This window comes from Chelonia mydas, chromosome 7 (assembly GCF_015237465.2).
Source record: "Chelonia mydas isolate rCheMyd1 chromosome 7, rCheMyd1.pri.v2, whole genome shotgun sequence".
In the NCBI taxonomy this organism is placed as follows: Eukaryota; Metazoa; Chordata; order Testudines; family Cheloniidae; genus Chelonia; species Chelonia mydas.
In genome coordinates, this window is record NC_057853.1 from 18,378,128 (window position 1) to 18,400,995 (window position 22,868).

General features: G+C 39.9%; 2 protein-coding genes across 4 annotated transcripts; one reads left to right on the plus strand and one right to left on the minus strand.

The window, feature by feature from the left end:
• Positions 1-174: 174 nt before the first annotated feature.
• Positions 175-13,870, plus strand: TATDN2 (TatD DNase domain containing 2). Of its 2 annotated transcripts, XM_027822443.3 has the most exons (6): positions 175-606; positions 3,444-3,920; positions 6,879-7,790; positions 8,660-8,787; positions 10,016-10,199; positions 11,173-13,870. In XM_027822443.3, the coding sequence occupies exons 1-6, from the start codon at positions 175-177 to the stop codon at positions 11,311-11,313; spliced, it is 2,274 nt and encodes a 757-aa protein (XP_027678244.2). In that variant the 3' UTR covers positions 11,314-13,870. The 2 variants fall into 2 exon arrangements, with proteins under 2 accessions (XP_027678244.2, XP_043407607.1); XM_043551672.1 differs by lacking the exons at positions 10,016-10,199; positions 11,173-13,870 and adding an exon at positions 9,543-10,009.
• Positions 13,166-22,747, minus strand: GHRL (ghrelin and obestatin prepropeptide). Of its 2 annotated transcripts, XM_027822444.3 has the most exons (5): positions 18,878-22,747; positions 17,404-17,547; positions 16,850-16,960; positions 16,185-16,293; positions 13,166-13,554 (listed from the first exon to the last, which is right to left on the minus strand). In XM_027822444.3, exons 2-5 carry the CDS (start codon positions 17,524-17,526, stop codon positions 13,508-13,510), a joined length of 390 nt encoding a protein of 129 aa, XP_027678245.3. In that variant the 5' UTR covers positions 17,527-17,547; positions 18,878-22,747; the 3' UTR covers positions 13,166-13,507. The 2 variants fall into 2 exon arrangements, with proteins under 2 accessions (XP_027678245.3, XP_037759793.2); XM_037903865.2 differs by lacking the exon at positions 18,878-22,747 and having other exon boundaries at positions 17,123-17,535.
• Positions 22,748-22,868: the final 121 nt, after the last annotated feature.

Below are 22,868 nucleotides of genomic sequence, written 5' to 3' on the forward strand. Positions count from 1 at the left end.
CTCTTGCGGGGGCTGCCTGAGGAGCCCTGCGGTGTTCGTGGGGGTGGTCGCTCGCTAAGCTCAGTCTTTGTTGCCCGGGCTGCGGGTTCGCCCCGCCCCTGCCCCTTCGCTTCGGCTGCCCTCGCGGAGCCGGGCTAACGGCTGCGCTCCCCGCCGCGCAGGTGCCGCGCCCCGATGGAGTCCGCCAGGCGCCGCAAGGCGAAGGGCGCATGGGACAGCGGGTCAGACAGCTCCCCCGCCAAGTACCGCAAATGCGCCACGGCAGGGCCGCCATGTCCGTCCTCCCGCCCCGGCTCCGCCGCCGGCTGCCCCGCGCGCGCGGGAGAGGCCCGGAGCGCGGGGAAGCCAGCGGCGTGCGGACGGGCGCGGACCTGGCTTTCCCCGCAGGCCGTTTGCCGCGGGCTCTCTGCTGGCGAGACGTCCGGGGCCGCGTCCTCTGCACGAGGCTCCTCCCCAGATTCCGCAGCCGATGCGAGCAGCGGCAGCCTGGAAGAGAGGGGTAGGGGCTCTTCCCTTCCCAGGAGAACCCTGCTCAGGAAACCTCCTGGCTGGGAAATGTCCAAGGCAGATCTGGTCTCCCTGCCCCGGGAATCCTTGAACCGGGAGGTATGTGATCAACAGTAAAGGCTGTAAACTAGAATCAAAAGCTGACCGAAAACAGGAGGAGTTTGACAAAGCCTTTAATGTTTTGGTGCTCTGTGAAGGAAGTTATGGGTTTTGCTCCCTTTGTGCAGCTAATTCCCTGAGGGGGGCCTTTTTCTATTGCAGACTTCTTTAAAAATGTACAGGTACAGCTTCCTGGTTGAGAGGAAGATGAGGTTTTTTTGGGCTACATTTCAGGAAGAGTTGAAGAAGATAACAGTGCAGCGGCAGTGTTTTAACTTGACCTGCCAGCCACTTTTTAAAAATACCACACCTGCTTTGCGGGGGGGCTGGCATCACACGCCAAGAGTCTTCACTTGTCTTATAATATATAGTGTTTACTATAATTGTTTGCCAGTAAAAGTGTGTGTCGTTTTAATGTAGTGCTCTGAAGCGGGTTTCAGAGTGGTCGTCGTGTTAGTCTGTATCAGCAAAAACAACGAGGAGATCTTGTGACACGTTAGAGACTAACAAATTTATTATTATTATTAAAATTAACCCACGAAAGCTTATGCCCAAATAATTAATCTCTAAGGTGCTACAAGGACTCCTCTCTGTTTTTGCTCTGAAACAAAGCTCAGTGAAGAGTGAAAGTTAAAGGTTCATCCTGTTGCACAGGCAAGTTTTAGAAAACTGGCTTAACTTTTATGGCCTCTTGTACAAAGCCCTAGTAAAAATGTGTGTGTGTGTGTGTTTTTAAGGTAACCTGCAAAGGGAGAAAATAGGTTTGTGCTATCTGTTTCTTCTTGATGTATTTAAAAAAAAGTCCGAAAAGTTGGTTTGTTTTGGCAAGATAGGAGGTTGGGGGAGGAAGATTTTTATCCTGTTTTACCTTGGAAATATCAGGAGCATACTAGTTCCCATACAAAATCATAGAAGTGGCTAATTTAATTTGGCAGCCTGTCTCCAACTGTGGCTGGTACTAGATGCACAAAGAAAAGTGCAAGAAACCCTTAATACTGTAGTAACTTGTCCATCAGTGAAGTTTCTAGTTTAACCGTAGTTAGTGGTTATTTGTGCCTTGAAGCATGAAGATTTTCTAGCCATATGTGTTTTTTTTTCTTTAATGTAGCTACATGTTTTGCAAAAAGAAAAGGCGTACTTGTGGCACCTTAGCGACTAACCAATTTATTTGAGCATAAGCTTTCGTGAGCTACAGCTCACTTCATCGGATGTAGTTCACGAAAGCTTATGCTCAAATAAATTGGTTAGTCTCTAAGGTGCCACAAGTACTCCTTTTCTTTTTGCGAATACAGACTAACACGCTGTTACTCTGAAACCTACATGTTTTGATTACCCATATTGATGTTTAATCCGTGCTCCTACTAAATTCTTGGCCTCAGTGATATCTTGTGGCAGTGAGTTACATTGTTTAAAAGTTCATGTGCACAAGGCATAAAGTTTTATTTGTAAGGTAAACTCACTTTCACTGTCCTTGTTTCTTTGTATTGTAAAATGGATTAATCAGAGTGCCTAATTTATTTTCTTGTTACCTTTCATTATTCATTCATTTTGTACAACTTTCACTTGTTTTCCATTAGTTAATTTAGAACTGTGTAAACTTTTCAATACCTTCCCCTGGAAGTCCTTTCAAATCTTGTCTTCCTGTGTCTTACAGCAAAAGTGGAAGCTCCGGAGAAGTACATTAGGAGCTTTCTCGACCTTTAGCTGTAGGGTTAGGATGTCAAATCTTTAACAGCTCTTTTCCAGCTGTTTCTTAACTCCTATATTGAATACAAAGGCTTAACAAAGCCAAACAAAATCCTAGAGTTTTAAATGGCCTAAATAAAAATCATTTTGGTTCTCTATCGGGTTTCAGTTACTTTATATCTTTTTAGTATTATAACCCAATTAATTATTTAGTTCTCTGTAGAGAATTTCAGGAAAAATAATTCAGATTGTGTCTATCTTTCTAAAGCAGTACACTCCTTTGTTAAAATCTTTTAGACCTTCATTTGCCCTCAAGAAGCAAAATTATATCATTTATTTTCGTTAATATGCTTTGTTCCATTTTTACAGGGACTGGCTTCTGAAGCTTAACATACTGGGTTTGTTTTTATATTAGCAAAGTCTAGGCCAAAGAGTTGGTCTAGCTGTGCAAATCAAAATATAATTTAGGTTGCAGCATGCCTGATTCTCTTTTAATATTATTTGAAAAGTTTATTCTTTTAATAGGCAAAGACTCCTGTGGCTTGTTTTGAGTGGGGAGAGCATAGTTCCTGCTTGGAATGGGACCAAGCTGTTCCAAACAGTATCCTAATATGGCCTGTCTTGTGCTGACTAGTCTAAAGACACCTCCTGTGGCGCTACTGTAAGGACAGGAGGCGCTGGAGACATGGTTGTTTTCTTACAAGGGATAAGAGTGTAGTCCTCTGCAACAATGCAGAGAATATAGCAGCTCCCAGTGGTGAGAAATGATCCCCTACTACAAGGTTTCCATATTTTCTCAAATTGTGGCTGTATTGGCAGCTTTCCAGAAGCCCAAGGGTGGCATTTACTTTGCAGAAAAAAGCAGAATCTGGCCACTCTTTTTGTAAGTGTTAAGGAAAAGTTAGCACATTCGTAACATGAGAGATGTGGCCGTACCTCCAGCACATGCTGAGACTTTAAGTCTTTGTGGGTAGTGCTGTAAAATTTTTTAGGCTGCCCATCTCTGTCCTCTCTGCTTGAGAGGAATTCTTACCCTTCTACTCTCCCCACCCACAACAAAGCATACATGCTTTCTGATTAGTAAAATGTTTAGTACTTATGCGCACCTACATAATGCTGTTTCCTTTTTTATATGGCCTTATAAATCCAAGGGTGGTGCAGGCTGTAACCTCACACTAAGGACTGAAGGTAAAGGTGTCTCAGAAGAACAGACTGTGGATCGCAGGAAGAAGAGAATGAAGGATCAGGGATCCACAGTAATATACCTTAGAGCTCTCCAGGATGCTTTTGGGAAATCATTAGGGAAAAAGGTCAGAAAGGAGGCATCTACATCAAATGGAGATCAAGATCAAAGGCCCTGTCATAGTAAAGAACCTTGCAAATCAGATGGCAACTCAAGGAGTATCTGTGCAGTTTCAAGGCATGAAGAAGATCAGGGACGTCAACTACATTCAGACAGACAGCAAACTTCAGCAGATGAAAACAATGCTTGTGCTAGTTCAGTTAGCACTGGACAGAGTAACCCCAAAGAACAGTATGTGGATTACCAAAGGCCAAATATTGCAGGACCCTCTCCAAAGCTTGTATTTGTGGATGAACACAATTCGAGTTCAGAAGAAGATTATGAGGTAAGTGTGTGTGAGGCCATGAAGTAGTGTTTCTTGAATAGGACATATCAAAAAATATTTGGAATTTTACTAGTTAAAACTTTAAATGAACAAATCAAAGTTCTTTGTATTTCTGACCAAATTGGGAACACGCAAAACACAAAGCACGTGCCCAGTATTGGGGAAAAATCTCATAGATTTCTCTACTAGATGTTGATGTCATTTGAGTAAAATTCAGTGGCCGCTCTCCATTTTCCCCTACATATAAAGAATATGCATTTAGGAACACTAAATACCAGCTGCTAATTTTGAAGGATCCATTTTTTAATGTGTAGAATATATCACTGTCAATTGTACAAACAAAGTCTTAATGTGAAGCATTTTAGTATCACTACTTTAAGAAAATGGGATTCAATATAGCTAAACCCTGAAATACAGCAGCTCTAAACATTGATGCAAACTGGAACATAAAATGGTGGTAGCAATGTGTGTCTTGTTTCACACTTGGATGATAATCCCAAGATGACTGCAGAAAGCAACACATCCTTGTCTATGCAATGTTAGTTTTATAGCATTATATCTTTCATAACTTATATCACCTCTGAAGATGTAAGTCCTGTTGTAGCTGCAGATGAATATTATTGCCCTTTATCTTTGTGTTCAGTCCCTTTAAAATAAGAGCTAATTAACTTAAATGAAGTAATATATTCATAATTTATTAACCCTTATTTGTGGATTCTTCAGAGGCTATGGTTGAAAATCTTCCCTAGGGTTTCTAGGCACTACTGTACCCCTTCCCTTCAAAAAATATTTAAGGATACAATCAAAATGTGTTCCTGTGCATGATTAATATAAATCAGATTTAGCATCCTTTGCTTCTATAGGGTGCATAAGGGATACTTCTTATTGTACATGCCATATGAGATGGATCTCTGCAGGAATCAGAGAAGAATGAGATTTGAAAAATTCTTTTTCTGACTGGGAATCAGTGTTGCCTCGTGGATAGAACACTGGACTGGGACTCAGAAGACTTCATTTCTAATCCCAGCTGGCTAGTGCCAGATTTGGGTGATTTCTAGCAAATCACTTTACCTCTCTGAGCCTCCGTTTCCTCATCTGTAAAATTGGGATAATGATACTTGCCTCCTTTGTAAAACATTTGAGATCTAGTGATGAAAAAGCACTATATAAGAGCTAATTACTGTTTTTGTATATTTTGACTACAGTAAATTAGAATGAAATGTTTCTTGTAGTCACTTCTGAACTCTCTCCCCATCACAGAAAGCTCTACGTTAAGACTTTGGAATCCACTTTTCTGCTAAAACCTGGGTTATTAACCTTTTAAGGAACTTTGAGGCTCACTTTCTGTCCCAGGCATTTGAAGGGGTAGTAGGCTGAGGGTCCGAGGGTTTTTATTAGTGAGACTTCTGTGGAGGTGGGTTAATATACACAGTGCTTATTGCAGGGGTAGTCAATAGGCAGACCGCATGCCAAATCCAGACCACCAGAGGCTTTTGTCCAGACTACGAAACTCTGGGGCTGGGGACAGTTAGTGCAACGGGCGGGGGTCTAGTGACTGGCTGCATGCTGGTGGGCTTGGGGAAGCTGGTGCGTGGGGCTGACTCATAACTAGGGGAGGTGTAGGTGTCCCATTCTCCCCTTCCCCCCCCCCCCAGCCAATCGAGCCCCTGCCAGGTGCACCGGGACTCCCACTACCAGCCCCAGGCACCTGCGAGGGCTCCATTTAGGGAAGGTTGGGGGACACCTGCAACCCTGAGTTACCCGTCAGTCCTGGGCGCCAGCTCCCCCAAGCCTGCCAGCACATGGCCAGTCACTCTACCTGCACTAGGCCTCCTCTCCCCTGCACTAACTGCCCATGGATCCCCCAGAATTTCATGATCCACTGAAAAACCTCTGGCGGTCTGTATTTGGCATGCGGTCTGCCTATTGACTACCCCTGCAATAAGCACTGTGTATATTAAACAGCATTGTTTGTGCTTGTTGACCAGGGGCACTTGCAGTGTGAAAAACGTTTCTCTGGAGTCCAGACTTTAACTATACCTTGACCAGGAAATTTGGACCTTGACAAAAAAAACAGACTACTCCGATCTAGAGAACAGGATAGGCACTTGTTGCATACATCTGAAGCAATACACTTTTCTTTGTGGTTACCACACAATTTTGTATTCCAATCGGATTCTCCTTCCAGTCTTTCCTTCTTTATAAAAGAAACCAAATCATAGACGTTAGAGATGGAGGTGATCTGTTAGGTCATCCTGGATTGCCTGAGAAAAGAGTGACAATTTCAACTAGGTCAAATTTAAGGTGTAATGTTCTGTATGGAACAATCCTACAGTAGCTTGTTCATCCTGTCCAGGTGACCTAATCTTTTACAGCTCTGATGTCTGTGAGCTACAGTTAGTACAGATCTCTGCCCTTCCACTTACCTAGCCCCTCTCTTAGCAGTTTTTCTTGCCTTACCGCATATTCTGAGCTTGACATCTGAAGGATTCCTTTTAGGCCTGCTCTATAGTTAAAAAGTTTTACCAGGATAACTGTCAGTTGGGAGTGTGACTGTTGGGTTTTTTTTATATAATTGACATTATGCTGGTAAAGCCTCCAGTGTAGACACAGTTATATTACTAAAGTATATTTCATTTGCCAAACAAAAATAAGCTATACCAGTATAATTGGGTCCACGTTAAGGGGGTTTTGCCACTTAACTATATGGGCGTAGTTAAAGCAGTAAAGCTTTTAAGTGTAGACAAGGCCTTAGTCTCATGTCAGTAATTCATTTGTTCAGACAGCAACCCTGTATATTTGTTCAGTCTGAGGTTTTCATGTGCTTACTGGAACAGCTCAGGTTTTGGTAAATAATAGGCTACAAAGTGGAACATCTAACTCTGACACTCCTACAATTTACTGTTCACAAAGTTAAGATTGTTTCGGTTGTATATATTGTTTCCATTTGACTTGCAGTTCAAAGAGCGAGATACGCTGGAAAAGGAGCCCTCCGTGGGAAGTGATTGGTCTGATGTGGATGATGTAGAATCTTTAGCTAGGTTCTCCCAGGAGGATTCAGTTCCACATCACAGTAGGTCAGTTATTTTGGAGACTTCACCAGTTATAACTGATTACGTAACGTACCCTGCTCATCTGTACAGTCACTCATGGGGTGACTTTGCAAAGTGCTGGACAAGTAGTCCAAAACCACCTAATCATTCATTTTCAAACCCCGGTGAGGATACTTCTTATTTAGGTGGTTCAAGTAGCAGTCATCTTTGTGATATTTCTGTAGAATTTGCAGCAAGCACTCCTTCCAATACATCAAAAGATCTAGAGTCTGCAATTGAAGGTGAACATTGGAGATCACATTCCTTTGAGTCTTCCCTGATCTCTGAGGAGAAAAGCAAAATGTCTAGCAAGGAAGCAGAATCATATGCTCCCATTATCTCTAGAGCCCGGATGTCTGATTCTTTTACTTCTGAATATGTAAAGCAGGAAGCAACTATTGAACTCCCTAAACATTTACAGGAGGGTTTCATAGATACCCATTGCCACCTGGACATGCTATATTCCAAGATGTCTTTCAGAGGCACGTTTGCAAAGTTTAGAAAAGTTTACAATAGCTCCTTTCCCAAAGAATTTCAAGGCTGTATAGCTGACTTCTGTGATCCTCGGACCCTAAAAGACTTCTTGTGGGAGGATTTGTTAAAAGAAGAAATGGTTTGGGGAGCATTTGGCTGTCATCCACATTTTGCACGTTACTACACAGACCTCCATGAAAGAAATCTCTTACAGGCACTGAGGCACCCGAAAGCTATTGCATTTGGAGAGATGGGTCTAGACTACTCTTATAAATGCTCTACTGATATCTCCAAGCAACACGAGGTAAGGAGCTGAGCTTCTAATTGTATGGTACTAATTGGAACTTTTCTTTCAGGTTTACCTATGGATTCTAAACTTTTTTTTCTTTTCTCTGTATACAACATACTTTAGCTTTCTACAACCTTTATATTCATTTTGGGATAGAAGAGAACCCTCAGGGTGATATGTGAATTAGACCTCTTCAGATGAAGATGTATAAATCATTCATCAAATACTTATTGTCTTCCCTCCAAACAGTTTTCCAAATTTGAATTGGAGACATATTGGATAAATGAGATGTTGACCAGTTACAAAGCATATTAAATGTGTATTCTAGTTATTTTTTCTTGCAGCCTCTGAAATGTATATTTAGAATGCGAGAATCCTGATATGGTAGTGATGGGCATAATACAAATACCTGGATAGCTGGCCAAAAGTACCATATAGTATTGTAGGGAAGCATCATGGACAACACTGAAGGGAAGGAGAACTCCACTCCATTTCCAGCTTTGTCACAGACTTCCTTTTTAACTTTGGAAAAATCTGCACCTTCAGTTTTCCCATTTGTTAAATAAAAATATCTATTCACATTTTGGAAAGTGCTTCAAAATATGACTTTATAAACTTATAGGTGTGTGATAGTTTGATCCAAGTAACTAAAACTGAAATGAATACATTTATTGGTGTAGAAAGCTAATGCACCGATCACCATAGTGCCTGGGTGTCTTTTGTAACAATTCATCTGAAAACGTGAATGGATTTACAGGAAATTGGCATAAATTAGGGGATAGATTTTTCCACCCCTTACTATCACCCCATTGTATTCCCTTTGTTTTTAGAACAATTCTAGTGGAAATTAGGGTAGTGCTCTTTTTTTTTTACATTTTATTCAGGTATTTGAAAAGCAACTGCAACTGGCTGTGTCCTTAAGGAAACCCTTGGTAATACACTGCAGAGAGGCTGATGATGATCTGCTGGGGATCATGAAAAAGTTTGTGCCTAAAGACTACAAGATACACAGGTAGCTGTATTTGCTAAATTAAATTCTATCATTCATTGCTGCATATCCTATAATTAAATCAGAAATCATACCTACATTAGTAAAATAACAAACCAGGAGATATATGGAACTGTTCAGACCAGGTGATGCTTTAATTGAAAAAGAAATAGGGAGGTAGCTGGATCGTTAATGCTTAAAATTATGGAAGCTTTACTGCAGCAGTAATGTTTCATGGCTTCTTAAAAGAATTCTGAGGATGCCTTAGGAATCGACAGGAAGTGATGCAGCAGAAGTTGTTCTGATATAACTGTGTTGTGTTCTGAAGTTATGAATCTGACTCATTCTGAAGGGGACATTTAGTGTCTGGAATGGGCATTGTCAATTTGAAAATGGAGGTAAAAGTACTGTTGGCTGTTGCACCTCTCCCTGAATCTACCTGCCAACTTGTGACTCTTACAATCACACTTTCCTATCCTTTTTTTAATTTTAATTTTAAAATCTGTTTCCTCCCCTTACTACTATGTAAGAGATCTACACAAAAAGAGGAAACTGACTATAAAGGGGAAACCATTGAACTGATTATACACAAACTTCTGTTTAACACACAGTGTAGCTAAATCCAGGGGAAACAAAACCATTTTCTGTAATCTCTGTTGGTTCTAGTAATTTTAAGTGTTACTACTGTTAGTTAAATAAAAAGTCTTCAGAAACAAGTAATTTATTTAAATAGATCAGACTTCTCTTCTGTTAAAACTTTTTTGTTTTTTTAATAAGAGGTCAAACCTCTAAAATCATGAATGAAACCAGAATTGTAATGCTGGGAATATCTAAATTGCATTTTAATGTGATTGGAAGTTCCCAGCTGATGCATGATCTGTAGGAATGCATTGCGTGCTACACAGAACTAAATGAACAATCTTAACAGATGTTTTTATTCTAAATTGTTGAAGAATTCTACCTTGTGGCAGCAACCGTGTTAAGTATCATCTAGCTCTTGTTCGTTGCTTTGACTGCTGTGCGGCTTGCCCCAATCCTTGCAGTCTTTTTCCCTGTCTTTTCTACAATAATCCCACCCTTCCTGACCCCTTCAGTTTTGAGTCAATCCCCATTAAATACTGAAACATTAGACAGGATTGGGCTAATCCAAGAAAACTGGATCCTTGAATTCTTATCCCTGAGTCTGTCTCCTATTAGAAATTTGCAAAACTGTTACCTTGGAGAATGACCAGAGTTTTCTGTTTACCCTTAGGCATTGTTTTACTGGTAGTTACGATGTCATAGAGCCATTGCTAGAGCATTTTCCAAACCTTTCTGTGGGATTCACTGCACTGCTGACTTACTCATCTGCCTTTGAAGCCAGAGAGACTATAAGAAAAATTCCTTTGAACAGAATAATTGTAGAAACAGATGCTCCCTATTTCCTTCCTAGGCAGGTAAGTATGTTTCTAGAAATGCTCAAAACATTCTTTTCTGCCCATGGTGTTAATGTTGCATTGTCAGAAGTGTGATAGGACATCTGCAAGAAGGAATGGATTAGAATGGGTTGGCACCCTTGGGCATGCGGCCCATCAGGGTAATCCGCTGGCAGGCCGCGAGACATTTTGTTTACATTGACCGTCTGCAGGCATGGCTCCCCACAGCTCCCAGTGGCCGTGGTTTGCCATTCCCGGCCAATGGGAGCTGCAGGAAACAACAAGGGACTTGCTGGCTGCTGCTGCCTGAAACTCCCATTGGCTGGGAATGGCAAACTGCGGCCACTGGGAGTGCGGGCGGCCGTGCCTGTGAACGGTCAACGTAAACAAAATGTCTCGTGGCCTCCAGCAGATTACCCTGATGGGCCGTGTGCCAAAGGTTGCCGACCCCTGGATTAGAATATTGCATTTGTAAGTCTGTTTTCTGCTTCAAATATTCGAAGCATGTGGATCTGGAAGCAAGTTCTAATATGTCTGGTAAGGTGTTCCCTTTACAAAGTAGCAGTGATCTAAGCCTCAGATTTGAAATTATAGACTGTTTAGAACCACAGGGTCAGATCTTAGCTGGGCCAACTCATCCCTTTGTTCATCTGTAGTCAACATACTTAATTCTCTACATACAGGACTTGGAAAAACAGAGGTCCTTTCTGCTTTGCATGAATGGAGAGAGATTTACTCCAATGTCTCTGGCCAATAGTTTCCCTCTCCCATTGTGCAGTTTGTTTGCTGGCTGCTGCCCTTATAAAGAGCTCTGGGATGGAAGAAACACTGGGAACATCAAATAGTATTATTGTTGAAAGACACTTTCTGAAAAATGTCAGTGATCATATTTAGAGGCTTGAAGTGATAACTCTTGACTGGTTCTGTATATTGCAGACAGGAGGAAGTGACCTACACCATTCTTAACTTTTCCCTTTCATTAATGTTTGTGCAGGTTCCCAAAAGCATATGCCAGTATTCTCACCCAGGATTAGCCCTGCACACAGTGAGAGAGATTGCCCGTCTGAAGGACCTGCCACTCTCCCGTACCTTGGCTATTCTAAGGCAGAACACCAACCACATGTACAATCTATAGGATGGTGCTAGCAAATGTGAGAAGAGCGAGGTCAGGAAAGCTACTGTGAAATGGTGACAAACCCTTCAAGTATATTATGTCTTCTGTGGCCCCAAAATGTTATGCTGCAATCCAACTTGGAGATGATGGTTAGTATTAAGTACTCATGACTTGCCATCCCTACTCCTCCCAAAAGAGTTACACATTCCCTTTTAATCTATATCCCTTTGCATCTCCTTTTCATTCTCTACTGGTCCATTGTCTCCTTGTGGCGTACCACAAGAAAGGATGTTGATGTCTTTGTTGGGTAAATGGTTTTTCTTGTGGAGACAATCTGCTGTGGTAAATATTATGGGATTTTATTCAGCTTTATTTGTATTAGCCTGTTCAAGAGTGAACAGCCTATAATTATTGAGCAGATATAGATTACTCGAGCGTAGGTAGAGCCCAAAAGGTGAGCAATGATCTTGGTTTCTTAAAGCACCTAATTGCTGAGGCTATACGGAAAAGAGTATGTATCAGAGCAGAGAATTTGATGCATAACTGTGCACAGACTTCCTCATGCCACAGAATGAAAACATACCCAAAATTGTTAAGTGTTTGTGTACAAGTGCCTTTCTTTGGATAAAGTAAACAGCATGTAGGTGCCAAATAAGCTTTTAAATTTTTTCAGCAAAATGTTAAAATTACCAGAGTGTTGAATAGCCTCAAAAAGACATGAGTGTTTTTTGGCTACAGTGAGGTTTTAAGAGAACCAAAGTGGAGTATGAACGTAGAAGCCCACTGATCCCACTTTTGATAGATCCTGTAGTATGCAGTTGAATGTGAAAATCCATCCTGAAGGTTCTTTTATGGGGTTGTTGGCCCAACTGTGTTATCGTGAAGAAAAATGCCTGTGTGACAGAAATGCAAAGCACTTTGGTGAATATACTTCTCAAAATAAGGTTTTTGTAAAAGTAAGTCTAATTTTAAACTACTTCAGGCCAGTTTAACTGCTTTCAGAGGGCAATTTGACAAATGACAATGACTTAATTTTTCTGTAATATAGGTTACTTTTAATGTACCTTGAAACTACAGTTGAAACTTTTTTAAAGCTTATTTGTAAATAAAGATCTCTGAGAAAGAGACGCTGTTAAATTGTTGTTCTGTTTATACAGAACTATGCTAAGTTTTTGTAGATTGATTTTAGTTATCTGTGAAATCTAGATTGATAAATGGAAGAGTTCCATTCTAATAATCAGGCAACCCCTCCAAACTAATAAATGACACTGTGAAGGTGTTCAGTTACGCCTTTCCACTTTGTACATTGGCCACATGTGTATGCTAGTATCAAGCAGGTGTTGTGGCCTCATGTTCTGTACACAGGTTATTAAATACATAATTTTCTAAAAGTATTACTCCAAATATTATTGTAAGTGCACATAGCCTGTCTTAAATCAACAGACTGAAATACTTGAATGTGAAGTTGACCAGTATTTCCACCACAAGTGTATATCTCAGTAGGTTTGGCTATACCACAGCCTCCCTCATGGATAACTGCCACTTGTGAATTTACTAATCTTTTTGACAAAACAACAGTTTAAAAGCTTTCATGTTGTAAAGGGTATAATTTGCTGCTCCCCTTCCTCTTTAGGACCACTAAGGAGACAATATTGTGTCTATTGAAATTAACTGCAGAATTCTCATTTACTTCAGTGGATGCAGGATAGAGCCCTTTGTAATGGATGTCAACATATGACTTGTGTAATTAACTAGGCTCTTAAAAGTTAACTTCATATGCACATCCCTTTATCATATACGTAGGTGTATAATGGAGACTGAAACTTCCATCTCGTGCCACATGTATATAGTATCCATAAACAAATGACTGCGGTTTCAACACTAGCTTTATTTTCTGCTGCAAGAAGCACATGGTAGATTAACAGAGTTTATCCTCACTTTTAGAACAGGTAGCTTCAGTCGCATAGGTTTGAAAGGTAAGAACCATTTAGATTTCAGTGTGTTTGACCTTGCTTGCAGCTATCTGTCTACCATATCTGTACTACTTGCAACCTCATCCAAAGACCTGTTACACAACAAAATGTCCTTTTTAAAACTGCAAAATGTTCAGCTTCATGCATTTGTCTTTTAACACATGCTATTATCATCCATTGCACAATGTAAAGCAAGATTTAAAGCAATCCAAGCCAATGAGCAGAACTTTGTTGTACTCTAATCAGTTTGTAACATCTTCATGTTTCAACTCGTGCCAGTTTTGGGTTTCTGAAAGGGAAGAGGGTAGAGATTTTAATTTTTACTTCTTTTTGTTTTTACTGTTGAATTATTTAAGTAGTATTAACAGGTTTAGACATCCTTGCCATATAAAGTTTAAACAAAACAATCGATGTTGACAGAGACATACAAGAATACAGATCTTTCTAACAGGATATTATCATATTACAGAGTGAAATTCATAACATCTGTGTTTTTTATGAAATTGGGTGAAATCTCTGATTACTCATTTAACAGACCAAATTAGGTGTTCTGGGTTTTTGCAGGTGAATGTACTCTTGAGTATTGAATAAAAGGTAACCAAAAATCTATGTATCTATTTATCCTCTGTCTGTTTTGCTGGGTATGTAACTCATGTTAATTTTTCCATTAGTTTTTAATATTTATATTACAGTAGTTCCCAGAAGCCCAACCAAGATCAAAGTCCTGTTGATGTAATCCCTGTCAGAAAGGTTATTGTATGTGTTACTAAGCAGCATGTGAAAAGTGAGGGAGAGGAAGACCTATACACAGTTCTATGTATACTTGCTGCTATTACATAATTATAGTGGCTGACTTCTTTGAAGAGACCTGGCCCTGGTCTACACCGCGGGGGAGAGGACGGTCGACCTAAGCTACGCAAATAGCGTAGCTGAAGTCTGCTTACCTTAGGTCGACTTACCCGCCTGTGAGGATGGCGGCGAGTCGACTGCTGCTGCTCCCCCGTCGACTCCGCTTCCGCCTCTCGCAAGCTGGAGTTCCGGAGTTGACGGGGAGCACGTTCGGGGATCAATTTATTGCATCTAGACGAGACATGATAAATCGATCCCCAATAGATCGATCACTACCCGCCTATCCGGTGGGTAGTGAAGACCTGCCCCTGGAAAACGTGAGGCTTGAGAAGGGATTTGAAGGAGGACAGAATAAGTGGCCTTGCAGATCCATCCGTTCAAGCTTAAGGAGACGCAGTAAAAAGCATAAAGAAATCTTTAACGGGAATGGACAATCAGACTATCAAAACTGGCATTGCTAGCAGAGTGGAGAGGGTGAAGGGCCAACACAATAAAAGAGCAGAGAGAAGCACCAGGGCCTTGAAGGTGAGGATAAGACACACTTGGTCTTGATGTGGTGGAATGGAGAGACAGCAAAATAGTATCTGTGACAACTAAAATGAGTTTTGTTTGCCTTTCCACTGCCAATGCATAGTTTTGGTCAGGTTGAATTTGATTTAAATCACTAGTCAGGAAGACTCTATTTAATCATGGGTTTTCTACATAAAAGTGCATTCTTGCTGGTTGTTATAACCTTAATACATATTCTTCACAACTCAGAGATAGATGTAGGTTTCATTTTTAGAAGGTACACACTATACATTTTTAAACAGTGATTTATTTGGAAAACTTTTCAGATTAGTTTTACAGCTATATCAGAAAATGAATGGTTGTTTGGTTATTTCAATTACCAAAGGTAATTGAAGCAGATAGTTCACCTCCCAATTAATTCATAAATATCTCCAATTCAACAGGTTAATCATTAATATTTGGAGGATTTTCTTGCCATGCTGTATTAGGAGAACATAACCAGACAGACATTTAAATTGTTTTATTTAACTAAAACAACAATGTTAAGTATTCTGGATTTTTTTTCTTCAACAGCGAACGTACCATATTTTAACAAAACAAGCATATGTCCCTCGCTTCTCACATCTATCTCTAGACTTCTTCTCCTTGCCCAGATCTATTCCACCCCCAACAATCTTCTATTCATTGAACTTTTTGAAACTTTTCACTTTTAGAGAGAGGTAAGGGATTGACTCTGTGTATACAAATTTGCAGAGTGACAAAGTTGAGGTCTGTTATTTCTCACCTCTATATATTTATTTATTTTAAAACATTTTTAGTGTTAAGCTTGTTCTCTGGAGACACAAATCCGCAGTTTGAGAACTGGAAAACTAAACATCTATAATAGTGCTCAGTCTAGAAGATACTGAGTTCCAGTGGGTAGATAGAAAGATTAACTTAAATCTATACAGAAGCCTGTGAAACCGCATAAGATTGGGTCCCTAATCCATGAACTGTTGGAACTCATTTACAAAACTCTTAAACGTTACGTGAATATATTGTCTCATACTATAGAATTAGAATTTATAATCCCTATTCCATGATGAGAGATCTTTGAGCTATAATGGATCTTAATACTGTCTTTAGATTGGATTTTTTTGATAAAATGCTTTATGAGGAAAAAACCTATTTAAATAAAGATTTTTTTAAAAAAATGATCTTTAAAAAAATCATTGATTTTTATCCACCCTGGTTTTGGTCTCTTTCACTGCCAGAGAGATGAAGGTGTTGGCTTGTGGGAGGCATAAAAAAACCTGAGATTTTCAAAAGTAATCTGATGTTAGGTGCTTCTATTTTTGGATTCCCAAATAAAACAATGAGGGATCCTATTTGCCCAATCTGAAAATCAGGTCCCTTTACAGAGTGTCACATTGGACACCCAAAGTGGCTCTTGAAATCTTGGCCTAATGTTTGATATATTAAGTTATACAATACCCTTTACTTCCAGCAAAAGTTCTTGGAACACTCTTCTCCACCCACCAGTCCCGCACAGAGGAGTTGGGATGTGGGAGGGAGAAGTACCTAAAGTGTCCTCTGCAAGAATGTCCTCCAGGATCTTCTCCAGCACTTGTCCATACTCCTGGTACTGGTCTTCTGTTATCTTGACACCAATTTCAAAGGGAACATTAAGCTAATGAAAACACCAAACCAGAAGAGCTCAGTTTAACAGTTTCCTTAAAGAGAGTTTGATTCTTTTCTTCTATTGGGTGAACAGGCTTTGCAGACTGATTACGTTCATGGGAACAGTGTTAGCTGAGGTCTGTGAAAACGAGGAAAACTTGTTCCCACTAAGCACCCACTTGACTTGTGGTTGAAATAACTATACACATGAGAAACAGCAATTACCCTGTGTGTAGCTATTGTAAACAAAATACAGTAAAGTGTGAGACTGTCGAAGAAAGTCTACAAAGTGAAATTTCATTGTACATGTATCTTGAAATGGAAGTAAATCTTCAGTAGGAGGTTGCAGTTTGACCAGTTGCAATAAATTTTTAAACTGCTTTAGATTTTTTTTTTTAAGATTAGCTATGGTTACCATTTTCAAGTGCTTTTTCTAACTGCTTCTCAAATCAGATATCAGTGTAGTTTTGATTTGTACCACGTTTGTGTATCACAATCTATTCATTTTGTATTATGTGGTCATATGCAAAACAAACCCTCTTAAAAACTGACTGTAAAATACAAACCTTAATTTCTATTTCATTGTCTCCTTCTATCTGCCTTGCATCTGCATCCAAAAGTCCTTCTGCAGCTCGGCGGTTTAACTTTGTTGTATGCTTTTTTGGATCCTTTCGTTGCTGGAAAGTAACCAAAACACAGTGTAAATACTTTATCCATAGACAAACAATTAGGCCTTGTCTACAACAGAAAAATTAGAATCCATAATTCACCATATGGGCAGCTCCATTAGGTGGGAGCTGTAGCGTAGACAGGGTTTTTTGTCTACGCTGTTTTCTTACCTTGCTGTAAGCAGACAACAGTGGTAAAGTCATCAAAGTCTTGTCTACGCTACAACATCCCCCTTTGTTGCCACCACTGCAGAATTGTATAATTTTCCTACTGTGGATGCAGCCCTATTGGTTTACGTTATTCATCTGGGAATTGGGATAAACCTTTCCTTTGGCAGAACTTGTACCTTCTTAAGTTGAGGCAGTCTGTTAGGTTTTTCTGAGTATTATAAAAAAATATTTTGTCTCAGGAAGTAGTTTTGAAAGAAGAGTAAAATATACCTAAATTTTACCTGTGTGTTTTGATATTCGGGGCTTAAAAAACTAGATCCAGCCATAATAGTCTCTGTCCAGAGAATGCAGATAAGGAGAATTCCCAGCATAGTGCTTCTGAGAAACATGAGTGACTTGGGCATAGACTGTATCAAACCTGAAAACTTAATAAAGATAGGACAACTTAGTATGCTTTTTAGTGACACTTTTATTTCCTGGAGTCCAGATTCAACCTGCAATTTTTCATAAACTGATTTCAGATAAATTTGTAATGTTTACTAAAGGTAGATGTATATGGGGTAGTTGGTCATCTTACAGAGATCCTGCTTTTATAGGTGAGTTTATTACTTTAATAAGAAATAAAATTGTATGAAACTTACCTTATTTCCCTCCACAAGTAGAAAAATATAAAACTGCAGGAGAGGGGACAGGAGAGAGGAAGTGTGTAGGAAAACAAAAAAGGCAGTCTCAAAGGCTACCTACCTGAGATTTCTTGTTCATCATATGGCTGCTGCTGTTAAGCATTTATATAGTGCCTGGAGTATTTGTTTTGTGATAAAACACCTTTTCAAATGCAATCCAACATGTATTTGGAATTCCTTGGAAACCTGCTCTGCTCATGTCATTGTGACAAAATCAACAGAAAGTGAAAATAATGCATAGATCTGTTGCTGCATTAGATTTTCTGTGGGCTATGGTAGTGACTCTTTAAAGAAGAGAGCCTAATTTAAAGACTTTTCCATTTACTTAAAGATTAAATAGTGTTTTATTATCCTAAGAATACTTTTATGCATAGTTGGACTGGTATAGTTCAATGGAGCATATCTTAAGATATAAAGAAGCTATGTTTGTGACCTATAATGGAAAAATGAAATTGAGAGCTGTATGTTTTGTTTTAAAATCCCCCCCCCCCCCCCCCCCCCCCCCCCCCCCGCGGTCTTTGCCTGTGTTCTACCTTATCAAATGTTGCCTTGCTTTGTTTTGCTGGAGGGGTCAAACTTGAAGCAGCTTTCAGCCCTCGATAGCTGGGGTGGGAGGGTGTTTCTTTTTTACTTTTTCAAAACTGGAACGGGATTTAAAGAGGAGGAATAATAGTAATCCAAGGCCTGGAAAAACCTCTCACATGAAGAGAAATTGAAAAGACTGATTTCATCTCCTTTCTTCAGGAGAAACATGGGATATGATAAAAGCACATGGTTTAGAGACTACAGAGCTAGAACTGTAGTTTATCTCCTAACACAAGAACTAGAGGACATTCAATTAAATTTAAAGGTGGGATATTCCAAATCAATAAAAGGAAATACTTTTTCACATAATGGGTAATTAATCTGGAACTCTGACATTGGAAGTCATTATGGTCAAGAATTTAATTAAATTTGATAAAGGTATGGGATATTTATAGGGATAAAGAATAGACAGAGTTGTCATAATTAGTGACAAAAATTTGAAAGTGATGTTAAATCTCATGCTTCAGACCTTAAGCCAATCTCTAACCTCTAGCAATCAAGGTGAAACCTGTGTAGGGGGTAGATTATTCCCCAGATGCCTTCTGGAGGATTCTGGCTGCTGTCAGAGATGGGATACTAGACTAGCTGGACTGCTATTCTGATCCGTGGTGGGTTTTCAGAAAGCCTTTGACAAGGTCCCTTACCAAAGGCTCTTAAGGAAACCAAGTAGTCATGGGATAACAGAGGAGGTGCTCTCATGGTTCAGTAACTACTTAAAAACAGGAAATAAAGGGTAGGATTAAATAGTCAGTTTTCACAATGGAAACAGCATCTTTGCTGGGACCATTGCGGTTCTACATATTCATTAACGAGCTGGAAAAGGGTATGAACAATGAAGTGACAAAATTGCAGCTGATAAAAAATTATTCAAGATAGTTAGATCCAAAGCTGATGCCAAAGTTACATGGCAATATCACAAAACTGAGTAACTGGGCAATGACATGAATTGTGAAATTCAACATTGGTAAATGCAAAGTAATACACATTGTATAAAGTAGGAATTATTTTTCCCCAATGACAAGTTCTAATTTAGCTGTTACTACTCAAGAAAGGGATCTTGGAGTCACAGTGGATCATTCTCTGAAAACTTGAACTAAATGCACAGCCATGGACAAAAACACTAACAATGTTAGGAACTATGAGGAAAGGGATAGAAAATAAGGCAGAAAATATCATCATGCCACTATAAATCCATGGTGTCCCTACACCTTCAATACTGTGTCCAGTTCTGGTCATTCCCTTTCACAAAAGATATACTGAAACTGGAAAAGGTTCAGAGAAAGGGAACAAAGATGATCAGGGATATGGAATGGCTTCCATATGAAGAGAGAATAAAAAGATTAGGGCTGCTCTGCTTAGAAAAGAGATGAGTAAGGGGGAATATTGTAGAGGTTGGTAAAATCATGAATGGTATGGAAAAAGAGAACTGTTTATCCTTCCCAGAATACAAAAACTAGGGGTCACCGGATGAAATTAATAGGCAACAGGTTTAATACAAACATTAGGAAATACTTTTTCACACAATGCTCCATCTGTGGAACTCATTGCCATGGGATGTTGTGGTGGCTAAAAGAATAACAGGGTTCCAAACAGGGTTCTGTGAACTAGAAAAGTTCATAGAGGATTGGTCCATCAGGGGCTATTATCCAAGATGGGCAGGGATGCAATCTCATGCTCGGGGTGTCTCTAAACCTCTGACTGCGAGAAGCCAGGAGACCTTTTCTTGCAAGTGTTTTATCAGAAGCTGGAGTTAAATAGGGCTAAAACCTAAAAAGTTTAAACAGACTGATTAAAAAACTTCTCTCAGGTACTTAGGTTTTGCTTGTAATAATCACCCCATTAATTAATTCACCAGCAAAAAATACGTAAGATGAGTAATGGTTTTAATATAAAACAAAAACAAACTTTCACAAATAAAGGTCGCAAAACTCATTTTAATGTGTCCTTTTCACATTCTGCCACAGGAGGGGGAAGGTGGGAGATTGAGAGGTTTCCACCTCACTACCAGTTTTTTCCCCTCCCCTTCTTCCTCAGGAAAAAAGTGTAAAAAAATAATTTAATTTTTAATTTCATTTATTTGTGTTCAAACATTTTGATTTTCATGTGCTGGATTTTTTAATTTTGTTGTGAAGTCTTCCATAGATAAACTTTATCAAATGACATTTGTCTTAGGAAAAAACAGTTGACAAAACCTCATTTTTTGATCATCTCTAACTGGAACCACCTATACATAATTATGTATTTTTAAAGATGATGTGATAAGAAGCTGTTAGTATATAGCAGGTGTGGCCAAACCACACCTCATGAGCCACATGCAGCTCTTTTATAGTTAAAGTGTGGCTTGCTAAGGGCCCCCCTGCCCCATGCCCTCAATTCTCCATCTACCAGACTGGCAGGGGAGCTTGGGGCTTCTGGCCTGCAACAGAATGGTGGGGCTAAGGGCTTCTGCCTTGCAGATATGGGGGGGTCTCAGGGTTTTAGCTCCACAGGGGGATGTCAGAGTGAAGTCCTGCACCCCAGTAGGCACTGCCCTGCAGGGCAGGTTGTACATGTCTTGCAGCTTTTGAACTTGGGAAGGTTAGCACATGTGGCTTGAGGGTCAGTAAATTTGGTCACCCCTGGCATATAGTCCCAGATTTTCAAAGGCATTTAGGAATAGTAGTTAAGTGCCTAAATGCCTTTGAAGATCTGGTCCATAAATTCCAATTCAAGCAAAGTACTTAAAGGTGCTTAATTTTATCTACAATTCATAAGTTTAACCACAGTCTTAAACACTTTGAGTTAGGGACATAATGCCTGTACTTGCAATTCAAGATCTAGTGACCTTTAAAACTATAAACAGTCTGGGCCCTAGCAGCTCCCTCAGAAAGCACCTTGCCTGTTAAGTCCCATAATGGTAAGATTAATCAAGGCAAACTTGTTTTCATTTCTAAACCTGGTGTTGGAAAATCAGAGGTGCCCTCTGGGGTCTTTCATTCTGTGCTTGTACCTGTGGGATCTTAGGAACTTCTTCTGCCAAACTCCCTGCTTTGGATAATTCAGGACTATGAAGGTTTTGTGTGGCAGCCACAGCACAAATAATAGTTTGAGACTTTGCAATTGGTAGCTTTATATTCCAGTACATTTTCACTTTTAATTGGGTAAGGAGCCAAGGTCCATGGCAAGGGTCCTGAATAACTTACTAATTAGGTGAGGGGCTTGGGTAGAGAGAGGTTAAAATGCTTTTGTAATAGGCAGGTGAGAATCCTAGTGGGGAAAGATTGATGGTAGAGGATCTAAAGCCATGGAGTGCCTATGGGATAAAAAGGTTTGCTTCCTAAAAAACAAATCCATTTGAACACCTGAGGAGTGAGGCACAGACACTGAGTACATGTGTTTTTGCAGAGAACCAGACAACATAAAAAGGAAGAAGGTATTTTAAAATCATGTACAGGAAAAATATCACTCCCATCAGCTTTGGCTATAAGTCAGTGTTAGTTTAAAATGGAAATACTCCTTTGCTATACTGTTTCTAAAAAGGCTTTATCTCTAATGTTCCAGCAAATATTGATCTTAGATAACTCGGTTTCTTCTCTTTGTATATGCCAACAGTGCAGCTAAACATAAAAAGGAACGTTACACACCCCAGTGCAGCTATGTAAGTGTGCAATGTCCCTCTCTGCCATGTCTTTTCAGTGCAATTGGGAAGTAGTAAAGAAAGGAGGGCCGCTATAAACAGAAATACAGCTCAAAGACCTAGCGCAGCACCTCTTGGTGATGGAGAAAGGGTATGAAAACTGCTCTCAACTTTTTCATCTGAAAATATCCATAATGAAACTTGTGTGATGGTAAAATATACCTCACTCCAGCAAAGGGTTAGGGTTTTAACCAAAGCCAGGTGAGCAAGCTTCAGTTGTTGAGTTTTCTTCTTAGTGCTTTCTCCCCTGATGACCCACATTACATCAAGTGAAGACCAGAGAAGATAATATTAGGAGGGCGAGATACCCAATGCTGATAGCTGCACTAGAGCATGCCAAGAGAACAAGTTTTATTCTAGTTCCTTGCTCAAGGCTTTATCAGAACTGCCACAGTCCCCCAGTTATTAAGGGCAGTACAGCATATGCCCTTGAGCACATCAGGAAGGGTCTCCAGCAGCCACCTGATGTTACTGCTGGTCACAAATCTGAGGGGGTTTTTTTGCAATAAAAGAAAGGGACATGAGTGGGGAATGGCTAACTGGACGCTGGATAGACACTCATGGTAAAACCACTGCAAACAAAAGGCTGGGTGGCCTAGTCAAAAAGAGCACTGTGACTGAGGAGAGCTGGGTTCTAGTCCTGGTTCTACCACTGGCCTGCTGGGTGACCTTGGGCAGGTCACTTCCCCAACTTGTGCCTCTGTTTCCCTATTTGTAAAATGGGGATAATAATACTGACTTCCTTTGTAAAGAGCTTTGAGATTTGCTGATTATGAGAGCTACATATTATTTCTCAGGAGTT

Bases quoted from the DNA above. Each gene is read 5' to 3' on its own strand.
- GHRL (XM_027822444.3), bottom strand. From the start codon at position 17,526: ATGCCCAAGTCACTCATGTTTCTCAGAAGCACTATGCTGGGAATTCTC. The intron at 16,961-17,403 runs GTAAAATTTAGG...GTTACTTTCCAG, and splicing joins CCGAATATCAAAACACACAG to CAACGAAAGGATCCAAAAAA. The intron at 16,294-16,849 runs GTTTGTATTTTA...TGTTTTCATTAG, and splicing joins ACAATGAAATAGAAATTAAG to CTTAATGTTCCCTTTGAAAT.
- TATDN2 (XM_027822443.3), top strand. From the start codon at position 175: ATGGAGTCCGCCAGGCGCCGCAAGGCGAAGGGCGCATGGGACAGCGGG. The intron at 7,791-8,659 runs GTAAGGAGCTGA...CATTTTATTCAG, and splicing joins ATATCTCCAAGCAACACGAG to GTATTTGAAAAGCAACTGCA. The intron at 10,200-11,172 runs GTAAGTATGTTT...ATGTTTGTGCAG, and splicing joins CCTATTTCCTTCCTAGGCAG to GTTCCCAAAAGCATATGCCA.